The sequence below is a fragment of the Ictidomys tridecemlineatus genome, chromosome 6, assembly GCF_052094955.1.
Source record: "Ictidomys tridecemlineatus isolate mIctTri1 chromosome 6, mIctTri1.hap1, whole genome shotgun sequence".
In the NCBI taxonomy this organism is placed as follows: domain Eukaryota; kingdom Metazoa; phylum Chordata; class Mammalia; order Rodentia; family Sciuridae; genus Ictidomys; species Ictidomys tridecemlineatus.
Window position 1 is genome coordinate 4,147,348 of NC_135482.1, and position 19,618 is coordinate 4,166,965.

Consider the following 19,618-nt stretch of genomic DNA (forward strand, 5'->3'; position numbering starts at 1 on the left):
GGGAGCAGGCCCCGGCCCCCAGGCCGCCCTCTCCCGCGCCCCGGGTGACGGTCTGTTTTCAGGGCGACACGTGCGAGGAGGTTATGAAACGTCCCTGGAATGCAGAGTCCAGGAATGAACACTGCTCAACTCGACGCTGCCTGAAGCAAGATCAAAGCTTGTCCCTGTGACCCTCCTGTGCTGGCAGGAGGCAGCCGCCGGAGGAACTGGGACACGTCCCCTCACAGCGCTGGCTGGGGCCAACATCTGAGAAACAGACACTGGTCAGAGCCACCTGCTGTCGGGGCGCTGGGCTGCAGGACCACAGTGTGAGGGACGGGACGGGCCCCGCACCTAGCGCAGCACCCTGAGCGGAGCGCTGTGGCCCCCAGCCCGGGTCACCAGCGTGCCCACGGAGCCAGCCCTGCCCAGCCCACTCTGCTTTTGCCTGAGCAGCGGGGGCGGGGCACAGGTGGACACTTGGTGAATGTGCTGGGCCGCTGGAGTGACCGTGGGCACGAGTGTCTGTTTTGCTGCTCAGAGACGCAGGGATGGGCCCAGAGCTGCAGGGCGGTGGGTGTCCTTTGGAGCAGGTCTGCCGCGGTGGCTCTGCGTGACAGCGCCCTCAGTCCCCAACCTCTGTGGAGTGGCAGCACTTGCCCGCTGGGTGACCGGGTGAGTTCGTGCGCTGGCCTCGGCCTCCTCACCCGCTCAGGCAACCATGGCCGCCCTGGTGGGGACAGAAGGTGGGTGGAACGGAGCAGAGGCCGGCGGGGCACCGCGGACGGCGGGTATCTGGTGTCGCCCACTCCGCTCCTCCCAAGGCCAGCGTCTAGAGGGCAGAGCTGGTCCCCGGCGGCCATGTCTGAACCCCACGCCCTGGTTCTCCAGGTCCCCTCCCGCGTTAGCTTGGCCTCCGGAGGCACGGTCTCCTTCCCTGCTGGGAGGAGCTCCCGGAGGTGGGGACTTCGTGCCTCACATCCCCCACCACGCCTGGCGCACAGTAGGTGCTGGGTACACACTCACTTCACCTCCAAGTCGGGGGTGGGGGAGCCCCGCAGACGGCAGGGGGCTGTGGGCGGGTGAGCAGGGCGGTGGCTTGGAGACCGCTCCTCCCCCCTGGCCCCGCTCAGGAGGACGGCCAGCCGATGCCCACAGAAGGCCCTCTCCCTGGCCCCTGCCTTCTGAGCCCTGGGTCCAAAACCCTGTCCCTACCGTCCCCCGTTTCACACCCTCTCCCTGAGCCAGCTGTGTCCCCATTAGAGCTCTGTGGCTCTCGGGGGTGTTGGCCTGGCTGTCACCCTGCTCTGCAGGTGTGGACGCCGGAGCCGGGGAGGGAGGGCAGCTCCTGGCTGCTGGGTTCTCCTGGGGCCTCCAGGGCCCCCTCGGCCTCCCTGGTTACGCCGGGGGTGGGCAGGGACAGCCGTGGCCCTTGGCAACTCGACCCTGGGCCTGTGTCCGCGGACTGCTGGGCTGCACGGAGGAGATAAGGCAGCCTGGAGTCCCGCGGCACTTCCAGGAGCCGAGCACAAACATCACATGAGAGTGACTCACTCGAGTGCCAGGCGGGGGAGGGGCAGCGCTGCCTGGTGGGTGGCCCTGCGGCTCTCCTGGGGCCTCCTTGGTGCCAGGGCCAGGCACCCAGGAGAAGAGGAGCCAAAGCCCCGAGTCTCAGCCCCCATCAGGCCCGGGCAGCACCCCACTTTGACGGGGCTGGCAGGGCCCAGGAGGAGACCGAAGCGGCGTCATTTCTCCATTCAGGAATCCTCCCTCTCGTCCCTGTGCCACAACCTGGGGCGTCCTGAGGGCGTAGGGAGGTCAGAGTCGGCACAGTGCTGGGAGCTGAGGTGGGACAGGTAGGCTGGCCTGCACCAGACCAGAGGCTGGGCCTGCAGTGGCTGGCACCTCTGCCTGGCACGTGCAAAGGCCCAGAGGTGGGCTGAGCTGGATGCGGGGTCGAGGAAGGGAACCAGGGATGGTGCCAGAGGTGGGCAGGGCTTGGGTGCTCCTGGCACAGTGGGCACTGGTGGTCACCCCACAACCCACAGGGACCATCCAGAAAGAGGGCCGGTGAGGAAGGGGTGGGGAACCCAGAAAAAGGACATGGAAGGGCAAGTGGAGAAGGTGCACCATATGAGCACCTACTGTGTGCGGGAAGGAGACTCAGGAGGAGTGTGGCCCCCACACATGCAGGGGCCTGAGTGGGCCAGGGGTCTGTCCCCTGGCCTCTGCCTGGCCGCTCTGGGCTGGCCTGCGGAGAACAGGAAGCGGCTCCCGCCCGGGGTGGAAGGCAGCCGGGGAAGTGCATGTGTCCAAACCGAGGTCAGAAGGCCAGGCCCGCGGGGAGCCAGCAGGGGAGGGCCAGAGCTCCCCAGCCCACTGCTGGCCACGCGTCCAGCTCGCCCCCAGCCCAAGCTCTCCAGACACAGCGGCTCTGCTCTGAGCCCGTCCCCGAGCCCACAGAGGACCTGGACTCAGGGCGCCAGGCGGAGGAGCTCCCGGGACCTTGTCAGGGCCACACAGAGGCCAGCTGCCCTCTCCCTCCCGGTCCTGGAGCTCGGCCTCTCCTGAGCCAGGCCGGAGATGAGCTCCTTCCTCATCCTTCTTGGTGGACAGAGCACAGCAGCCCAGAGGCCGGGCGGCGGCCATGGTGAGGCCCGAGGAGCCTCACACAGCCCTGTGGGGCGGGGGGCTTGGCTCTCAGGACTGGAGGCGGCCACAGGAGTGCAGAGGTTACGGCAGGCGCCTGGCAGCAGGGCCCCGAAGGATGAGCGTAGGCAGGGTGTCCCTGCAGAGGACCAAGAGCCAGGTGGGGTCGCAGCCGCCCAGCCAGGTGAGGGGGCTGCCCCTCCTGCCTCCCGCCCGAGACTCAGTGGGGACATGGCAGCTCTCTGCTCAGGTCCAAACATCCGGCTCAAGTTCCCGCTCCGCCTCCTCCCAGCTGTGTGACCCTGGGCAAGTCCCTTGGCCTCTCTGAGCCTGGAGATGCATGGAAGGATGGACACAGCACACAGGCTCGGTTTGCTCTTCACAGCTGTCCTGCACGCAGGAGTCCCCCTTCCCGGGTCCCAGGGCGGGGCCACAGGAAGGCCAGCTGTGAGCAGGCCACAAGGACAAGGCTTTATGTCCCCCTGCACACGGTGGCTTCTTATCCCAGCCCCTGGCTTCGGGGCCTTCACCAGCACCCCCTTTCTGCTGGGCCAAGGCCTGGGCCCGGCACCTCACTAGCACACCCACAGCAGCCCTGTGTCTAGGGGAGGACCTGGAGGGCGCCCGCACCCCATCAGGGGCAGCACCGCAGGAACCGAGGCTCCAGAGCTGTCAGAGACGCCCAGCCTCAGCCCCAGGGGCCACACAGCTGGGACAGGGCACAGAAGCAAGGGCCTGGGGCACCCAGGAGCAGGTGCTCTGCCGCAGGCCAAGGGGGTGCTGAGGGTGTCCCATCCTGACACCTGTCATTGACAACAAGCAAACAAAGAGGGCATTGCCTGGACCAGCGGACAGGACCAAGGCCCAGGAAGAGGGATGGACCGCATCCCGGGCCTGGAGGGCAGCAGGTGAACCTGGCACCAAGGCTTAAAGAGCGTGCAGAGGCCCGGGCGGGCGGCGACCGCCCTCCAGCTGCTCAGGAGGCTGAGGCAGGAGGATCTCGAGTTCACAGCCAGCCTCAGCAACTTACCGAGGCCCTAAGCGACTCAGGGAGGCCCCGTCTCTAAATAAAACAAAGAAGGGCTGGGGGTGGCTCAGCGTTAAGTGCCCCCGGGTTCCATCCCAGTATCAAGAAAACAAAGTCCGCACATAATCCAGAGTCTGGAAGAGGGCAGAGGGGGTTCCCACATTCCCCAGACGGCCGCGTTGCCAGGACCGGGATTTTCCCATCCAGGAAGGACGGACCCTGCTGGATCCCCAGCCTCCTGGTAAGTCCCGGGGACACTGCCTCGGGGGTTTCCTGGTCACGAGCTCTCGCTGGCCCTCATTTCTAAGCGAGGGCCACCAGATGATAAAATGTCCTGGTAATTCAGGGGGATCTGACCTGGAGGACTCAGGTAACGCAGGATCCCCAGGTCGCCTCCCACCTGGTCCCACCCCACGTGCCTGCACCTCCCAGGTCTCGGGGAAGAGGCTGGGGAGGCCCTGCAGATGCTGCCTGCATTAAACCCTGCGTTGTCACCTGGCCTCGGGTGACTCAGAGACCTGGGGGATGGGCTCTATCCAGCCCTCAAAGAGGTGACCGCGGATGACCTCTAGACCGATGTGGATCACCGACCTGCCTACAGAGGCCGCGAGAGACAGGCCCCCTCCCATCGGTCACACTGCTGCACCCCAGGACGCGACAGCAGGCCCCGAGTGGAATCCAGACTCGGAAGAGACCCCAGCGGGTACCGGCTGGGCAGTGCGCTCCTGGACGAGGTCGGATGGGCACCAGCCGGGGCCAGAGCTCGCCAGCACGGCCTTGGGCCAGACGGAGCCTCAGGTTCCCCATCTGTCTCGGGGGTGGTGGCCAGATTCTAGAATGAGATCAGGAATGTCCCCAAGGCGCACGTGTTGAAGGACGGAGGCCGGCTGGGCGCTGCTGGGACGTGGTAGAAACACTAGAGTGGAACTAATCGGAAGTCTCCCACCATGGGGTCCACTGGGACCTAGCCCTTCTCTTCCTCCTCCTCGGGTGTCCCCAGCCTGAGGGAGGGGCTCCCTCCACCACACACCCCACCATGTGCCACCTCGCCAGGCCTGAGGCAGCAGGGACACGTGACTGAAACCCCCAAAGTGAGCACAGCGACCCTCCCGCTTCTTGGCCAGTCAGCTCCGATGTTTCGCGACAGTGACCGACACTGGCGCACACACCAGCACAGCCCGGTGGACACAGAGCACCGTCCTGTGCCCTGCTCAGGAGCAGCTGACCAGGGCAGGACCCAGGCACCTCTGCTGGCTCGGAGTGTGGGGGGCTGGGGGTCTTCATCTCCCCTGCTTTCCGGGGACTTTGATGCCCACTCAGATTCAAGAGCCACTGGCAGGTCAGAGGAGGGAACCTGCCACACGTGGCCAGACAGTAGAAGTCCCTGTCCCGGGCCACCAGGCCTCTGTCACCCTGCCATTGTAGGCCAGAAGTGGCCACAGACAACCTTCCCGCGGTGCCGCCATCTAACAGAACCTCATTCACACAAGCGGGCAGCCCTGGTTGGAGAGACCCTAGGCCAGGCCCTGCCTCCCGGGACGGCCTCAGACCCTCGCCCCGGGAGCCGCTGCACCTGCAGCTCGTCCTGCCCTGCCCGGGGGTCCAGGGCGCTGGCCTGCAGGTTGGAGAAGTGGGCAGCAGGCTCGTGGGTGGCGGGTAGTGAAGGGAGCGGCGGGAGCGGGAGCCGGGGAGGGGACGCTGCGGAGCGGCTATAACAAACCAAGTCACCAGCCGGCTAATTGGCAGCAGCTGCTGCTCCAACCAGAGACTTGTCAGCGGTGATTACGGGGAGTTGCCTTCAGGCCAATCAACTCCCAAATCATGCAAATGGGGCCGCCGTGAGACCACAGGGTGGCGCAGAGCCCCAGGCCCCCAGCGGTGCTCTGAGCCCCTCCCGGGCCTGGGGCCGGCCACCCCTCCATGGGTCTGTGGCAGTCACTGCCTGGGGCCACTTCTGGTGTTGACGAGCTCCGGCCCACACTCTGCGTAACTGGCACCAAAGCTGCTGAGGCCACCACAGGCAGGCGGGACCAGACGCTCCTCTCAAAAGGGCCGCTGCCCACTGATGACCGGGGGCTGGTCAGCTGCGCTCACCCTTGTGGGTCACATTCAGGCCCTGGCTGGACATGGAGGTAGACGGGCACCTCCAGAGGTGGCAGGAAGAGGCTCCCGTCCCCCCAGAGCCCTCGCTGCCCACTGCTGCCCACTGCGTGCAGACGTGAAGGTACGGCCTCCTCTGGACACCTCTCCCGGGGCCCACGGCACCCAGGCCCGACAGACCCCAACTTGGGCCCCTCCCCCGCGGGTCACCCTGGAAGATGACACCAGACACCAGCTTAGGCCCACGCACCCCTGCAGGTGCACAGGGGACCCTGTTGGGGTCTGTGGACATGGCCCTTAGTGCCCTCTTAGTGTGCCTGGAGGGGGGGTCACCAGGCCGTGGGGCAGGCGGGGGCCGGCCTGCCGTCAGGCCTAACTGGTGCAGCCACACGGAGGCCAAGGCCGGAGCCCTGGGGTGTTCCTCTGTCTTCCTGGGGCTGGGGCTCCCCTCCGGCCCGGCTGCCCCGGAGGGGGGGGGGTGACCCTCCTCTGCAGCCGGACAACGGGTCCACTGGTCCCTCCGTGCAACTCTGAATCCCTTCCCCATCCCCCTGGAACTGGAGAGCTGGTCCAGCTGCGCTCACACCAAGTCCGCGGGTGCACTGAGCCCGGGGCCCCGTCTCTCCCCTCCCCAGGCTCCAGGGAGCACAGCCCAAGGCCTGCCCGGAGCACGGGGCAGCGCCCAGGGGGCTCCAGGGGCTCGGCCTGGCACCTGAGACGCCCCTGCCCACACCAGGGGGCTTCCTGCTTGGCAGAAACAACAAATGTTGCTTAGAAATGGGAGGAAAATTGCTGAGTTCTGTAGCCCGCGTTGACATCTGGGCAGCCGCATTCGGAGGTCTAATTAGCACGCCGCTCTGGGGGACAGTGGCTCCACATTTTCCGGGAACTGAGAGGTAACATCAAACGGGGCTCTTGAAAGAGCTTTGTCGGCAGAAATCCCAGTGAGAACTGGGGCGGCGGGGGCGGGCCCCGGGGGGAGGCGGCCGTGGGCCTGGGCGGGCAGCGGGGGGCCAGGAAGGACAGGTGGGCTCCCCTGGCAGGGGGTGCACCTGGCCCTGGACAGGTGACTGGGCCTCTGTGACCTCCTCTCCCGTAGTGGGGTGCCATCGGCCACACAGGGGTGGCAGGAGGATCGAGTAAGGGGGTCCCGCAGCTCATCTGTGGCAGATCTGGGGGGACAACCAGGCTCTGGCTCCCCCAGGACACCGGGCGGCCACCCGGCCATCCACGCATCTCAGGGTGCCTCAGGACAGGTGCTCAGAGACCCTGGCTCCAAAGGCCCTGGTGCTGTGGCTTCCACCCCCTCTGTCAGCTGTGGGGCCTGTGGGGACTGCCGCCCCTGGAGGCAGAACCAGACAAGATCTGTAGGTGGCTGCCCCCCGCAAGGTGGGCCGGGAGGAAGACTCCCGAGTACCTGCTCCGTCCAGCCCCGTCTCCCGTAGTTTTCAAAAGTCGGGGGGCTCCTGCCCTGGGTTTGCGGACGAGAAAACCAGGCCTCAGAGAGGCTCGGTCGCCTGCTCACGGTCACACAGCAGCCGAGCTCCTGGGATCTGGGTCTAAGCGGGGCTGACTTCAAAGTCAAGGTTCTTTCAGGCTCAGATTCTTGGCCCAGGTGTGTGGGGCCGAGGTGGGGCGGCAGGGGAGGAGGCCCCTGTGACACCCAGCCCTTCCTCGCTGCTGGGCTTCCTCTCCCTCCCAGGGTCGGGCCCTCTGGGGGCTCCGCTGCTCCCTGCAGCCCGGGGGCCTGTCCCTCTGGGGGCAAGTCCACCACGAGGGGTTGCTGGACTTCACAACCAGCACTTGGCCAGAGGAGGAGGAGGAGGCGCACCCGGAGGACCCCACCAACAGGTCACCCCAGTTAGGCCTCGGTGTTCTGTCCTGCGTCCTCCCTCCCTGTCCTCCCCCCCTCCAGCCTCCGTTGGGAGACTCTCGGGCACCCACGGCGCCAGCCTGTTCTGGGCCCGGGTGCAGCGGGGGCCTCACTGACTGGGCAGGAAGGAGGTTCTCTGCCCAGCGTCCGTGGCCACACAGAGGCCCTGACATGACTGAGATCCGCCCGAGGTCCACGTGGGCTCCCCGAGGCTGGCACCTGGGCAGTGCCCCTCTGAGACCCGCTGGCTGCCCAACCAGGCTGCGGGGGAGGGCCAGAGGGGAGGAGGGGCGGGCGGAGGTGACAGGCCTGGGTCAGCCTCGGACTTCTGCAAATCGAGGCCGGCTCAGCCTCCTCCCCACGGAGCGGGGAGAAAATAGCTTTCACACTGTCTTCTCTGATTCTTTTCACTCCGCGCTGCTAAATCGATCTGGAACAGATTGTCCAGTTGTTTGAGTCTCGGGAGCGAAGTCTCCTGATCTCTCGCCAGCCGGAGCGGACTCTGCCAGCCCTCGCCCGCTGGCCTCCTGGTGCCAGGGTCCAGCTGGAGGTCCAGGGGTGCCCTTGGTGGAGGGTGGTGCTCCTGCCCAGGGACCCACTGGCTGTCCCTGGGAGGGAAGGACGGAGCCAGCTGGGCACCGTGGGGAGCAGGGCTGCACCGGGGCCTGGGACGGCCTGCCTTCTCCCTGTCCCCCACCAGGAGGGCACTGAGTCACACAGAAGCAAGGAGGGCAGTCAGCTGTCACCTCTGGTGTGGGTGGGTGGCACCTGGGTCCTGCCAGGTGGGTGCCTGGCCATGTCTGCCTGGGCACAGCGTGGGGTGGGGGCGGCACTCCAGCCACATAAGTGTCACCTGGTGGCTGGGGTGGCCTGAGCGCTCAGGGGTGGGCCCTCCGCAGCCTGGTTCCTGCTCAGCTTCCCACAGAGGCCAGGACGGCCATGCTGAGGTGCTGGAAGTTTCCAGAACCACACCCCGGGGCTCCCTCCAATGGCGTCCCTCCACCCGTGCTCAGGGCCACCACGCCCCTCTGTGGACGCCCCTGCATCGTACCCCACCCCTGGCTCCTCTTAGCAGGAATCAGGCCTCAGGACAGGACAGGTGACTGTCCACGCGTCCCCAGAGACAGGCAGCCCACCAGGCAAGCCCACTGTGATCTGGCAGGGAACACACTCTCCACGTGCGCTGGGCAGATGGCTCCCACTCCCGCCTGACACCTGTCCCCCGTGCGGGAAGCCACAGGTGGCAGGAAACAAAGTTCAGCCTTCAGAATCCACCTCACGGGAACTCTGGGCCAGAGGAGGCCAGAGGAGGCCAGAGGAGGCCAGAGGAGGCCCAGGGAGGCCAGAGGAGGCCAGAGGAGGCCAGAGGAGGCCCAGGGAGGCCAGAGGAGGCCCGGGGAGGCCAGAGGAGGCCAGAGGAGGACAGAGGAGGCCCGGGGAGGCCAGAGGAGGCCCGGGGAGGCCAGAGGAGGCCCGGGGAGGACAGAGGAGGCCCGGGGAGGCCAGAGGAGGCCAGCAGCTCTGACTACAGCTCCCCCGGCGGGGCCAGGCCACCCTTCCGGGGGCTGCTCTCCCTGATCTCCCCTAGGGGACCAGAGGAAGGAGCGGCAGAGTCCTCCCTGGGCACTCTGCATGCCCCGCCCGGGCAGCCTGGCCTGGACACTGTCTGGAGGACCTGCAGGGCCACTTCTGGAGCAGCCCCGTCCCTGGGGCTGTTCTGTGGCTGCAGTGGCTGTGGCTGGGCCCCTCAGGAGGCCTGCCACCCACTCGGCCCCCCACCCAACTCCCCCGCTCTGAAGCTGCCCGTGCTCCCCACTGCCCAGGAGGGACGGCCGGGCCCTTCCTCCGAGTCCCAGTTCTCCTTCACACCTCCCAAGTGACACTCAAAGGCCTGACGGCTCCCAGGGCAGGCATGTCCCCCTGGGGTGGGGGACAAGACGGGTTTCCTTCAGCACAGGGACCTCTGGGTGGAAGGACAGGAAGCCCTGGGCTGGACCCGGCTCTGCCCAGGACTGAACTGCTAGGGACGAGGTCACTTGTGCACAGCACAGGGTGGCCCTCAGCCCCGCCCCACGGGGAAGCTTCTGCCCAGGCCTCAGGCTTCGCCCGGGCTGAGGCTCCCTGGCTCCTGCCGGCCCTCCCTCCCTCCCTCCCTCCCCTGTGCACAGCTGACCTGGGCTGGGCGCTGGCCGCAGAGCCCTCAGCAACACAGGCCTCCACCCTTCAGCAGAGAGGAGCTCCGACCTCCTCCTCCTGTTTCCATTACGAGACACAGAGGCTTGATAACAACAAGGACAGGAAGATTTACTATCCCTGGCTACATCCAAGACTCGCCCCAAGCAGGCTCCTTGGATCGACTCACCTAATTCTTGTAAGAACCCTGAGAGGTGGAGACTGTGCCCATCTGTAGACCAGGAAACCGAGGCTCAGAGTGGGCATGTAACCAGCCCCAAGTCACACAGCTAGATGGAGGACAGAACAAGATTCAAGCTCTCTCCCTCCAGAGCCAGGGGGTAACTGGGAGGGTTCCCACTATCACTGATCTGGGTACCTGTACCTCTCAGTTCCCACCTCCAATCCCCACGACCACCTGTGCCAACTATTATGACGCTCTTATCCAAGGGGTTTTGAAAAGGGCAGCACTGAAGCCCGAGGCTGCTCACCAGCAGAGGAGCTGGACCGGCGCCCAGGCCCGGGCTGGACTCCCCTCCCGCCCCGCAGTTGCCATGGCACTGGGTGGGCGACCTCACGGCCGGCTGCATCCTGTCCCTACCCCAGGGGCCCAGGGTCGCTTGGCTCCTGCCCAGTGGAAGGTCACTGACGCAGCGATATCCACGGCGACGTCTGCAGTGGCCCTGGGCGGCTGGCAGGTGCTGAGCTCACCTGGGTCACCCATTTCCCAGGTAGAACACTGAGGCCCCAGGGTCACACAGTAAGGGGCGGCGGAGGGGGACTTGTGCGGGTGGAGCCCTGCACCCCGTGGGAGATGAGCCCGGCCTCCCTCGGCCGTTGCCCTGGCGATGGGCCCAGCTCAGTCCCCGAAGGCCGCTCCTCCCAGGCGCAGACACCGGCAGCGACACAGGGATGGCACGTCCCCACCGTCCCCAACGCTTCCAGAAGCCCGAACCATCCACAGCACAGACGCGGCCTCGGAGGCCCTGGTCTCGGGTGGGGCTGAGGCCAGGCCTGGGGGCTCCTGAGGGGCAGAGACCCCGGCCACCCCCCTGTGGCTGCAGGGGGCAGCTCGGAGCCCAGCAGGACCCACGTCCCAGAGCCCAGGCCTACGGCAGCTGAGGAGTGAGGCTGGGGGGCGAGGGGGGCTCCTGGACGCTGGAGTCGGAGTCCAGGGCTCTGGTCCACTTCCACGGAAGGCCCCGCACTTGGGGGACCCTGGGCCAGAGGCCTCCGCCCCCACCCCAGCTGACTCCGGCCCCTCCCTGCTGTCCCGCTCGGCTGTCCTCAGGGAATCGGGCAGCCTGACCCAGGTGGCCAGCTAAGGAGAGCCAGAGAAGCCACCAGGAGCCACCACCTGAAATTGAAGAGCCCCGAAGGCCACGCCCCTACTAGAGGCACCCTTCCTGCCGCTGCCCCAGCTGGAGCCGCCTCCTCCAGGAAGCCCTCTGGCCCCTCTCCTGGGTCACCCTGCCCCTCTCCACTGCCAGACTGTTCCATCCAAATGGTCCCTCCTGTCCCCAGGGCCTGGCCCCCACCCCACGCCACAGGTGCCGGGGACAGGCCAGGAAGAGAAGCTGCCCGCGTTTCCTGTGGTCTATAAACCAGGTCCTCCGCCGGGGAAGGAGCCAAAGGGAAAGCAAAGCCAGGCAGCCGCAGAGGTCCCCGCTGGGGTGCAGCGGGGCTGCCCTGATGTCTAACCTGTGCCAGGGTCTAAGGAAACGCCACTGTAAATTGAGCCCGTCGGGCGCGAGCAGCCTCGGAACCTGGCGCAGGGGACGGACTCCGCGGCCGTCCCCAGGCGTGGCCGGGGCGCTGCGCCCGGGAGGGAGGATCCGACGACGGAGCTGGGTTTGGAAGATCGGGGTTTCTCTCGTTTTCCAGGGAAGTGTGAACAGAAGAAAATCCTTTTCCCTCCCAGGGCTCTGCTGAGAGCGTGCAGAGCTCGATTCCGTGTTAAACGGTGTAATTTGGGAAACTCATGCATTATTTCTTAATTTCTCCGGGGCGCGTGCGTGCATCTGCTGAGGGAGCACCGGCGACAGATGGGCGCCCGCCCCGCTAGGTGCTCCCTTCACCAGCCCCGGAACCGGGCGGGCGGCACGTGCAGGACTTCAGGCAGGGAGCCCTGGGGGCTGTGGGGTGGGCGCCGGCTGCTTTCCCCGGCCACCAGGAGTGTCTGCCCCTCCAACCCCAGGCCCGAGGCCCCTGGACAGCGCCCACCCTGTCTGGTGCGGCATCCTCTGCCCTCAAGGACGCCCAGTTTGCTGTGTGACCTTGACGCATCCCCAGCCTACTCTGGGCCTCGGTGTCCCCATCTGCACGTGGAGCTGAGCAGGAGCTGCAGGCCGCCTCCCAGAGGCCGCAGAAGGCCCGGGAGGCTGTGTCCTGCTCCCTCTGTCCTGCCCCCAGACTGGCCAGGGGGCAGGGCTCCCAGGCTGAGGACCCTGGACACGGCCCTGCCCTCCTGGTACTTTCAGGGTCCCCATGCTGGGAGGGGCCTCCAGAGCTGCCACGGGGCAGGGTCCCTCCACACGTCTCCAGCGGTGCCCGCTCTGGCGGCGTCTAGGCAGGAAGCAGGGCCAGCAGGCAGTCACGGGGTCCCCTCGGCCTCCCAGGGGTCCCACGGGCAGCAGGCCGGGGAGAGCCCTGCTGCAGGAAGGAGGGCGGGGGAGGGAGGCCGGAAGAGCGGCCCTCCTACAGGCCCCAGGCAGGGTCAGCAGCACCTACAGAGCTGGGACACCCCCGCCTCTCCCCAGGAGCACGCCTCTCACCCTCAGGCTGCAGGTGCCCGGGACCGCGCCCTACAGAGGGTGCTCGGAAAAGGAGCCCCCACCGTTTTAGGAATTGATGATAGATCATCTCAGTTACTTCCACAGAGAACAGCTGGGGAGAGCCACAGAGTCCATTCTAAGACCAGTGTAAATCTGTTGTGTGAATCAACTGGACAGAAGTGAAAGCCACAGAGGCTGAATTAACAGAGACAGCGCCTCCCTAAGCAAGGAGGTGAAATCTTTCCTCTGGATCAGTTCAGAGGAAGACAAACAGGACGATGACTAGCGGTGAGTGTCCGCAGAGCCTCCACCTCACCACGGGTGCCGGCCCTGGCTCCTAGCAATACGGTAGGTAGCGGTGGGGCAGAGAGATCCTGCCTGGTGTTCACACCCACCTCCTGAGCCAGCTTCCCGGCTTCGGCTTCTCTGTGCAACACAGTCAGTGGCGCGGGGGTCAGGTGAGGCGCGGGGTCTCTGCCTCTACTCCCCACAGCCCTTGGCTGGGTGGCCTTTGGGCTTCCCTGCCCAGGGCGCCCACTGCAGCGGGGCCAGGACGGCTGAGCAGCCAGACCTGGGGTCCCCGCCCCCCCCCCTGCAAGCCCAAGCCCGGGCAGCCCTCTCCCCTCCCCGATGATGTGCTCCAAGGGGCAGGGGGTGGCTGAGGGCTAGGGATTCCCTAGAGAGCGGGGACCAGATGCCCTCTGGCACCGCCAGCACCTGGCCCCTCCCTGCCCACCTGCTCTCCAGCCACCCCTCGCCCAGTCTGGGGGTCCCTGCTCCAGGCTGCCCCAGCTGCACACCCTCCCCTGGCTCTCGGGCCTGCAGGGCCAGGAGGGCACGGCCTCTGCCCATCACTGTGCACCCCTCCTGCCGGTTCCACCCGCCCTCCACAGGAAAGGTGCCCCCCAAGGGTGCCTCATGCCATGTGGCCGGCCCCAGGCATGCCACCCGCCCTTCCTCACCCGCTTCCTCAAGAACCGCCCGCCCCAGGCAGGCCCAGGCAGCGAGGCAGGGATGGACGGGGCTCCAGGCGGCTCTCCCTCCCAGGGCCACCCACAAAGGTTGGAGCAGCCCCAGCCCCTCCACCTCCTGCCCAGTCCAGCTGCCCCAGTGAGCTCCGGGCTGGGTGGCCCAGGAGAGGGACACTCATACACACTCGCGCCCCCGAGTCACCTCCCTCACCTGCCCTGTCAGTGCAGGGCCTCACATGCCTGGGACAGAGCCCGAACCAGGAGACAGTGACATCAAAGACACTGGCCAAAGCCCCTGCCCGATGCTCTCAGCTGGAGCCCCACGGGGCCAGAGCGGCCGGGCAGCAGGACTTTCTGGTCACCTCTTGCTCGACACCCCCTCCAGCCAGGAGAGGAGCCTCCGCTGGGAGGAGGAGGGACAGGGACAGGTCCCCATCCTGGGCAAGTCCCACAGGCATGGGGTGGTCCTGGGTTGACACCCAGGGCCGAGTTGTTCAGATCCAGGTTCGGAATGACATTTCCAGCTAACCCCCGTGACCGACCCAGAGACTGCCCTTCCCAAAGGCCCCTGGACCTTCCCATTCCTGGGCGCTGGAGACAGTCGGAACCAGGTGACGGGAGGGGGACCTGGCCATCAGTCTGGGTCTGAACGGCTGACAGTTCAGCCACCACAGCCAAGTCACAAGCCCTCGGGGACTGAAGGCCTCTGAGCCCATGCCTGGGGCCAGGCCCGCAGTTTACAGACTCAGAAACCGAGGTCCAGAGGAGGTGGGGCTGTCTGGGGTCACACAGCCATGATGGCTGGCTGGGAACTTCCAGGTCCCGTGGTGACCTCATAGCAACCTTTGGCCGAGGGCATGGCCCTGGATCAAGCTCTCTTTCAGATGAGGAAACCGAGGCTCAGAGGAATCGAGACCCTTGTTCAAGGTCACAAAGCCAGGACTGCCAGGGCCAGGGCAGGGGCACTCCTGCAATCCTTGCGGTCACTTTTTGCTCTTCCCAACCTCCTCTGGACAGGAGCTGTCACTCAGCCCATGGACCACAAGGCCCAGAGAAGTAGGGAAGACACACAGGCACACACAGCTCTCCCCCCGGGTTACATAACCCCTTCCCACCCACTGACCCCTGGTTGGGGGGCAGCCTGGATGCCTGGGGCCACCAGGAAGGGAGTGGCCTGGCCCATGAGCTGCTTCGCTCTCTCCCAAGGCAAACAGTTGGAGGCAGCTGGGTGCCCTGGGTTTTTCTCCTCCCTTCTTTTTCCTCCGGCTGAGTAACAAATACTAATACTAATAATGATAATAATAATTAGAATAAATATAACCTGAAGACGCTTGGGGTCTCGTTTCTATAGCAACCGCTGGAGCTAATGAGCTTCCCAGGCGGCTGCAGGGCCACCCAGCCCCGAGCGCGGGATCAATATTGATTCGGCACCAGGAAGCGGCGGTGGCTCCGCAGGGACCACGCGGCGGACTGGGACTGAGGGGCACGCACTTGGGGGGCTTTTCCCGTCCCCCACGCCGCCCAGCCGGGACTCCTGGAACCTGCCAGGTCCGCAGCGTGAACCTGCCTGGTCCCTGCCCCGCGCGCACCGGGCTCCGGCTTGCTGCGCTCCCGGACTCGGTGCTTGGACGCTGGTCCCCACCTCGGACGCGGATTCCGGTCCCGGCTGCCGCGTCCCTGCACGGTGCGTCCCGGACTGTTCCTCCAACCTAGGCCCCTTCCTCTCTCGCGCGGGTTCAGCGATCCCCACCTTGGCGAGCCCCGGAGCGGACCCCAACGCCTGGGCACCGGCTGCCCCGCAGGCTCCGGCTCTACTCCGGCTGGTCGTCCCCGGCCCCTCTCCAGAGCCCTGGACCCAGTGCACCTTACGCGCCTCGCCCGGAGCGCCCGCCCTGGCCCGCGCGGCTCGCGCACCCGGCTCCCCGCCCCGGCCGCAGACCCCGCCCCCCGCGCGGACCCGCCCCCGCCGCCCCACCCCCCGTCGCGACCCCCGCCCGGCGCCCCCTCCCCCGCGCCGCCCCCGCTCACCTCGTGCTCGTCGCCGGCTCGCTCCTCGCTCCGCAGCCGGAGCCGGCGCCCGCGGGAGCCGCCTGCTGGGGCGCGGGGGCTGCCCACGCCCGGCCGTGCCCCCGCCCCCGCCGCCGCCGCTGCCGCCGCCGCAACAGTTGTCCCGGCTCCGGGGGCCGCGGGGACTCCGGGCTCCGCGGCTCCGGGTCGCTGAAGGCTCGGCGCCCGCTTCTAGGCGCGCCCGGCGCAGCGCGGCTCCGAAACTCGGGCCGCAGCCGGGGCTCGGGCTGGGGGTCCCGCCGCTCGCCACATCCCCGCGCGCCCGCCCCACGCGCCTACTCCGCGGCCCGCGCCGCCCCGCCGCCCGGCAGCCCCGAGCCCCGCGCCGCGCCCGCCGCCGCCGCCGCGCTCATGCCGCCGGCCCGCGCCCGCCGCCGCCGCCGCTGCCCGCTGCGCTCTCGCCGCGCCGCGCGCTCCGCGCCCTCTGCTGCCCCCTCGCCGAGCGCTGCCGGCTGCCCTCGCGCCGCCGCGCCCTCGCCGCCGCCGGCCGTCGCCCTCGCCGCTCCTCGCCGTCCTCCCTCCCCTCGCGGCGCCCCCCGCTCTTCCCCTCGCCACCCTTGTTTTCCTCCGAATGTTTCTTTTGCGACTGTCCCCTTCCTTCCGCGGCTCGTCCGCTCACTTTCCCTCCCTCCCCGCCTCTTACTCCGTCTTTGTTCCTCCCCGTCCTTCCTCGCTCCTTCCTCGCTCCTTTGTTCCTCCTCCCTCTTTTCCGCCTTCCCCTTCCTCCCTTCTTCCTCCTGTCTTCCCTGTCTTCTCCCAGCCGCCTCTGACTCTGGCCCTCCCGTCCCCACACACTCACCTGCTTCCTTCCCAGCTGCTCCCCCTCCACCTCTGCCGGACCCTCCACCTCTGCCCCTTTGCCAGGTGGACAGACCCCCGCGCGCTGCCCTCTTGCCCTCTGCTCCAGGAAGGCCCCTCCCCCGTCACCTCCCTGCTGGTTTGTCCACCAGCCAGACCCTGAGCCAGATGGTCAATGCCAGGGTTAGCTGGCACAGGCAAAGAACTCTCCACATCAAATAACACCTGCGTCCAGGCTGTCCTGACCCTCCTGGGCCAGACTGGGGTCCTGTCCTGACTCCACCCCAGCATCCCCCCACTTCTTATCTGACCCCCATTTCATCTGTCACCAGCAGGAAAAGGCAGTGCTTCACTGTCTGGCCTCAAGCCAGTGCCCCTCGACCTCCCTACCTCCCTGGGTCCCTGCCCTGTGGCCTCTGGTCACAAAGGACTTGTGGGGAGGACCTAGCTGCCCCATCCTTCTGCAGGGGAAATGGCCTAACAGTTTTTGGAAAGAGAATAAGTTGAAGCATCTGGAGGGCAGACCTTGGAGAGTCCTACCTAGTGTTGACTGCACGAGTTGCCCGCATAGCTGGTCTGATTCTGTTTTCATGGACAGGGGTCAAACCTCTGGAGAAGCTCATCCCTTCATACAGGATATTGTATTTATTCCTAACTACAGCACTGGGTGGTGTCCTTCCCACTTCTTAGACAAGGCAACCTGAGCTCAGAGAAGTTAGGCTCCTACTCTGAGCCACACAGCTGGCAGGGGGTAGAATTGGACCTGGGTATGCCTGACCTCTGAGCTCCGGCCCTTCACTTTCCCTGGCTCCCAGGTGCCCTCAGCAGCACTGGGGAAGGGCGGGCCTGGGAGGGCTGCCCCCTAGTTTTGTGTGAACCAGTTTCAGCAAGTGCAGGCAGACCCCAGTGCTGATCCGGAGCAGCTGGGGGTCCGTCTGGCACTTCTCAGCTGCATTCAGTGCTCCTTTCAGGGATAACGGGGCTCAGGGAGGCTTGGCTGTGTGCCAGGGTACCCAGCTGGCGGGCAGAGTGGTGCCAGGGCACATCCTCCAAGCCTGCAGCAGTGGGGTGCCTGGGTCTCCCCATCTGTCACACAGGCATCTGTGCCCTCCCCCCTGCAGGGGACATGGTCTGAGCTGCTGAACTTACCTCAAGGACCAGGCGAGGGTCCTGACCAATGGCCAGAGGGCACCAGAGACACCCCAGCTAGTGAGGTCAGGGCCACCGGGAGGATGGGGAGGCGGCAGCCAGGGCAGAGGGTTGGAGCAGGGTCTCTCGCGGCCTGGCACGGCACAGAGCAGAGCTCCGCCCTCCAAGTCCAAGGATTGAGACAGGACAGGCGAAGAAGACTTCACCCAGCCCTTGGCAGGCCATCCCCAGAGGGGACCGTGACCATCTGCCTAGGACAAGGACCCGAGAGGTGAAGAAGCAGGTGGGGGTCCCAGGGGAGCAGGACTGGGGCTGGGAGGTGCAGCAGATCCCGGAACTCAATTCTCAGGCTGTGCTAAGAGGGCCAGTCCCCTCCCTCCCTGCAGGCAGAGCCTGGGATGTTGGCCAGGGCGCCAGGGGACAGTGAAAGGGAGGGGAGGGGCCGGAGGCAGTGGGCTGTGGACGGTGTGCGCGGTTGTGTGTGCACGATTGTGTGTATGGAGTGTGGTGAGCCTGGCCAGGGTGAGCTGTGGGGGTGTGATGGAGGCGCTGGCGTGTGTGTGTGTGTGTGTGTGTGTGTGTGTTCTCCATGTGTGTGGTGGCCGTATGTCTCTCTGTGAGAGAGCTGTGTGTGCGGTGCGTTCAGGGGACCCCTAAAGCTGTGTCACCCAGGGGCCCCCATGGCCTGAGCAGGGCCCTGAGCCTCGGAGGGGAGGTGCGGAGGCTGCCAGTGACAGCAGGAAGGGCGGCCTCTGCCTGCCCCTTCTCCAGGGGACAGGCACATCCCTCCCTACCTGTGGTGGCCTCCTGTGCATCACCCAGAGGTGGCCCTGTGGCCTCCTCACACCCCATGTCCCTCCTTCCACGGTGCCCCTGGGCCCCACCTTGCTTCTCCCCAGCAGGTGTCACCACATCAGGCACAGATTTGTGACTGGCCCTAAGGGGGGCTGCTGCAGCTCTCTCGGTCCCAGCCCCCCAAGGGGCTCCTGCTCTTCCTGGAGGCCAGGGACTTTGGAACTGGTGAGTTTGGGTGTGAATCTTCCCCTGGCCACTCACCAGGTGACTGTGGGCAGGTGACCCTGGGCTGGGTTCCCTTTTCCCAGCCTCTGTACACTGGTGCCCCAGGGCTGGGCGAACTTGACCAGGTGACCAGGTGAACTTGGGGCCTAAACAGACGGGAGTTTACCCCTCACGGTTCTGGAGGCGGGAGGCCATGGCCAGTCCCCCCGCCCAGGTTCTCTGCAGGGCCAGCTCCTCGGCGAGTCTAGGGAGGCCCCCCTGGCCCTCCAGCTCCTGGTGGTGGCCCCAGTGGCCTTGGCTGGTGGCGGCATCACTGTAGTCTTCCAGGCCTGCATCTCCACCTGCCCTCTGCTCCTCTTTGTGGGCTTCCTGGGGTCCAAGTCCTCTGCCTCCCTCAGGAGGGTCCATGTGACCACCTGGGCCACCCAGGGACCCCAGCTGAGCTCCCATCTCTGCGCCCTCAACCCAGTTCCTATGACAAAGGGCATTTTCCCTTCTTGCCATAAAAGACGGCACCCAGGGACTCCAGGCTGTCTGTGGGCTGGGGGAGCACTTCCCAGCTCCCCCTGCACCTGCGGGAGTGGGGCGCACGGCCCAGGGGGCACACACCCTTCAGCAGGGCGGTGCTGGGTCCAGGGGGCTGGGCCTGGAGGCCGGAGGGAGTGGCACTGCCACCCGGCTGGCTTCCCCCGCACAGTCCCCTGCCCCACTTCTGAGCACCTGCCGCCAGCCCTGCGCGGTGCGCCCCGCGGCCGCCCCGGCCTTATTTACTATTCCCCTGCCTTCGGAGCCGCTCCCCCGCAGACGCCGCTGCTCACCGGGCGGCGGGCGGCCGATGACTCATGCCGTCTCCAGGAGCGCAGCCTTTTCAAAGGGCTGGCTGGGGAGGGAGCTAAATTTAAAGCCAGGCTTCCCGAGAAGATCACCTGCCACGTCAAAATCGCTGCCATTTAATTACAAGTTGGGCCCCAGGCGTTCCACCTCGGTCGCCAAGCCCCGCCTCCGGGGGCGGGGCTTGGGGGCCATGACAGGGTTGGGG

General features: G+C 66.6%; 2 protein-coding genes across 10 annotated transcripts in view; one reads left to right on the forward strand and one right to left on the reverse strand.

The window, feature by feature from the left end:
• The window catches only part of Shisal1 (shisa like 1), a 93,527-nt gene that overhangs the window by 38,969 nt on the left and 34,940 nt on the right, over positions 1–19,618 (reverse strand). Inside the window, exon 1 of one of the 7 annotated variants that reach the window (XM_078052576.1) lies at positions 19,398–19,537. The exons of 3 other annotated variants lie outside the window; for them this stretch is intronic. The gene's annotated coding sequence lies outside the window, so the exon portion shown is untranslated. Of the gene's footprint in view, positions 1–15,187; positions 15,448–15,573; positions 15,891–19,397; positions 19,538–19,618 lie in introns of those variants that run through there. 3 more of the 7 variants (XM_078052579.1, XM_078052575.1, XM_078052577.1) reach the window with 3 other exon arrangements.
• Positions 1,465–14,876, forward strand: LOC144378471 (uncharacterized). 3 transcript variants are annotated; one of them, XM_078052573.1, is made up of 2 exons: positions 1,465–10,531; positions 11,092–14,876. In XM_078052573.1, exon 2 carries the CDS (start codon positions 11,846–11,848, stop codon positions 12,755–12,757), a length of 912 nt encoding a protein of 303 aa, XP_077908699.1. In that variant the 5' UTR covers positions 1,465–10,531; positions 11,092–11,845; the 3' UTR covers positions 12,758–14,876. The 3 variants fall into 3 exon arrangements, with proteins under 3 accessions (XP_077908699.1, XP_077908698.1, XP_077908697.1); XM_078052572.1 differs by having other exon boundaries at positions 1,465–9,999; positions 10,407–14,876; XM_078052571.1 differs by having other exon boundaries at positions 1,466–5,879; positions 6,492–14,876.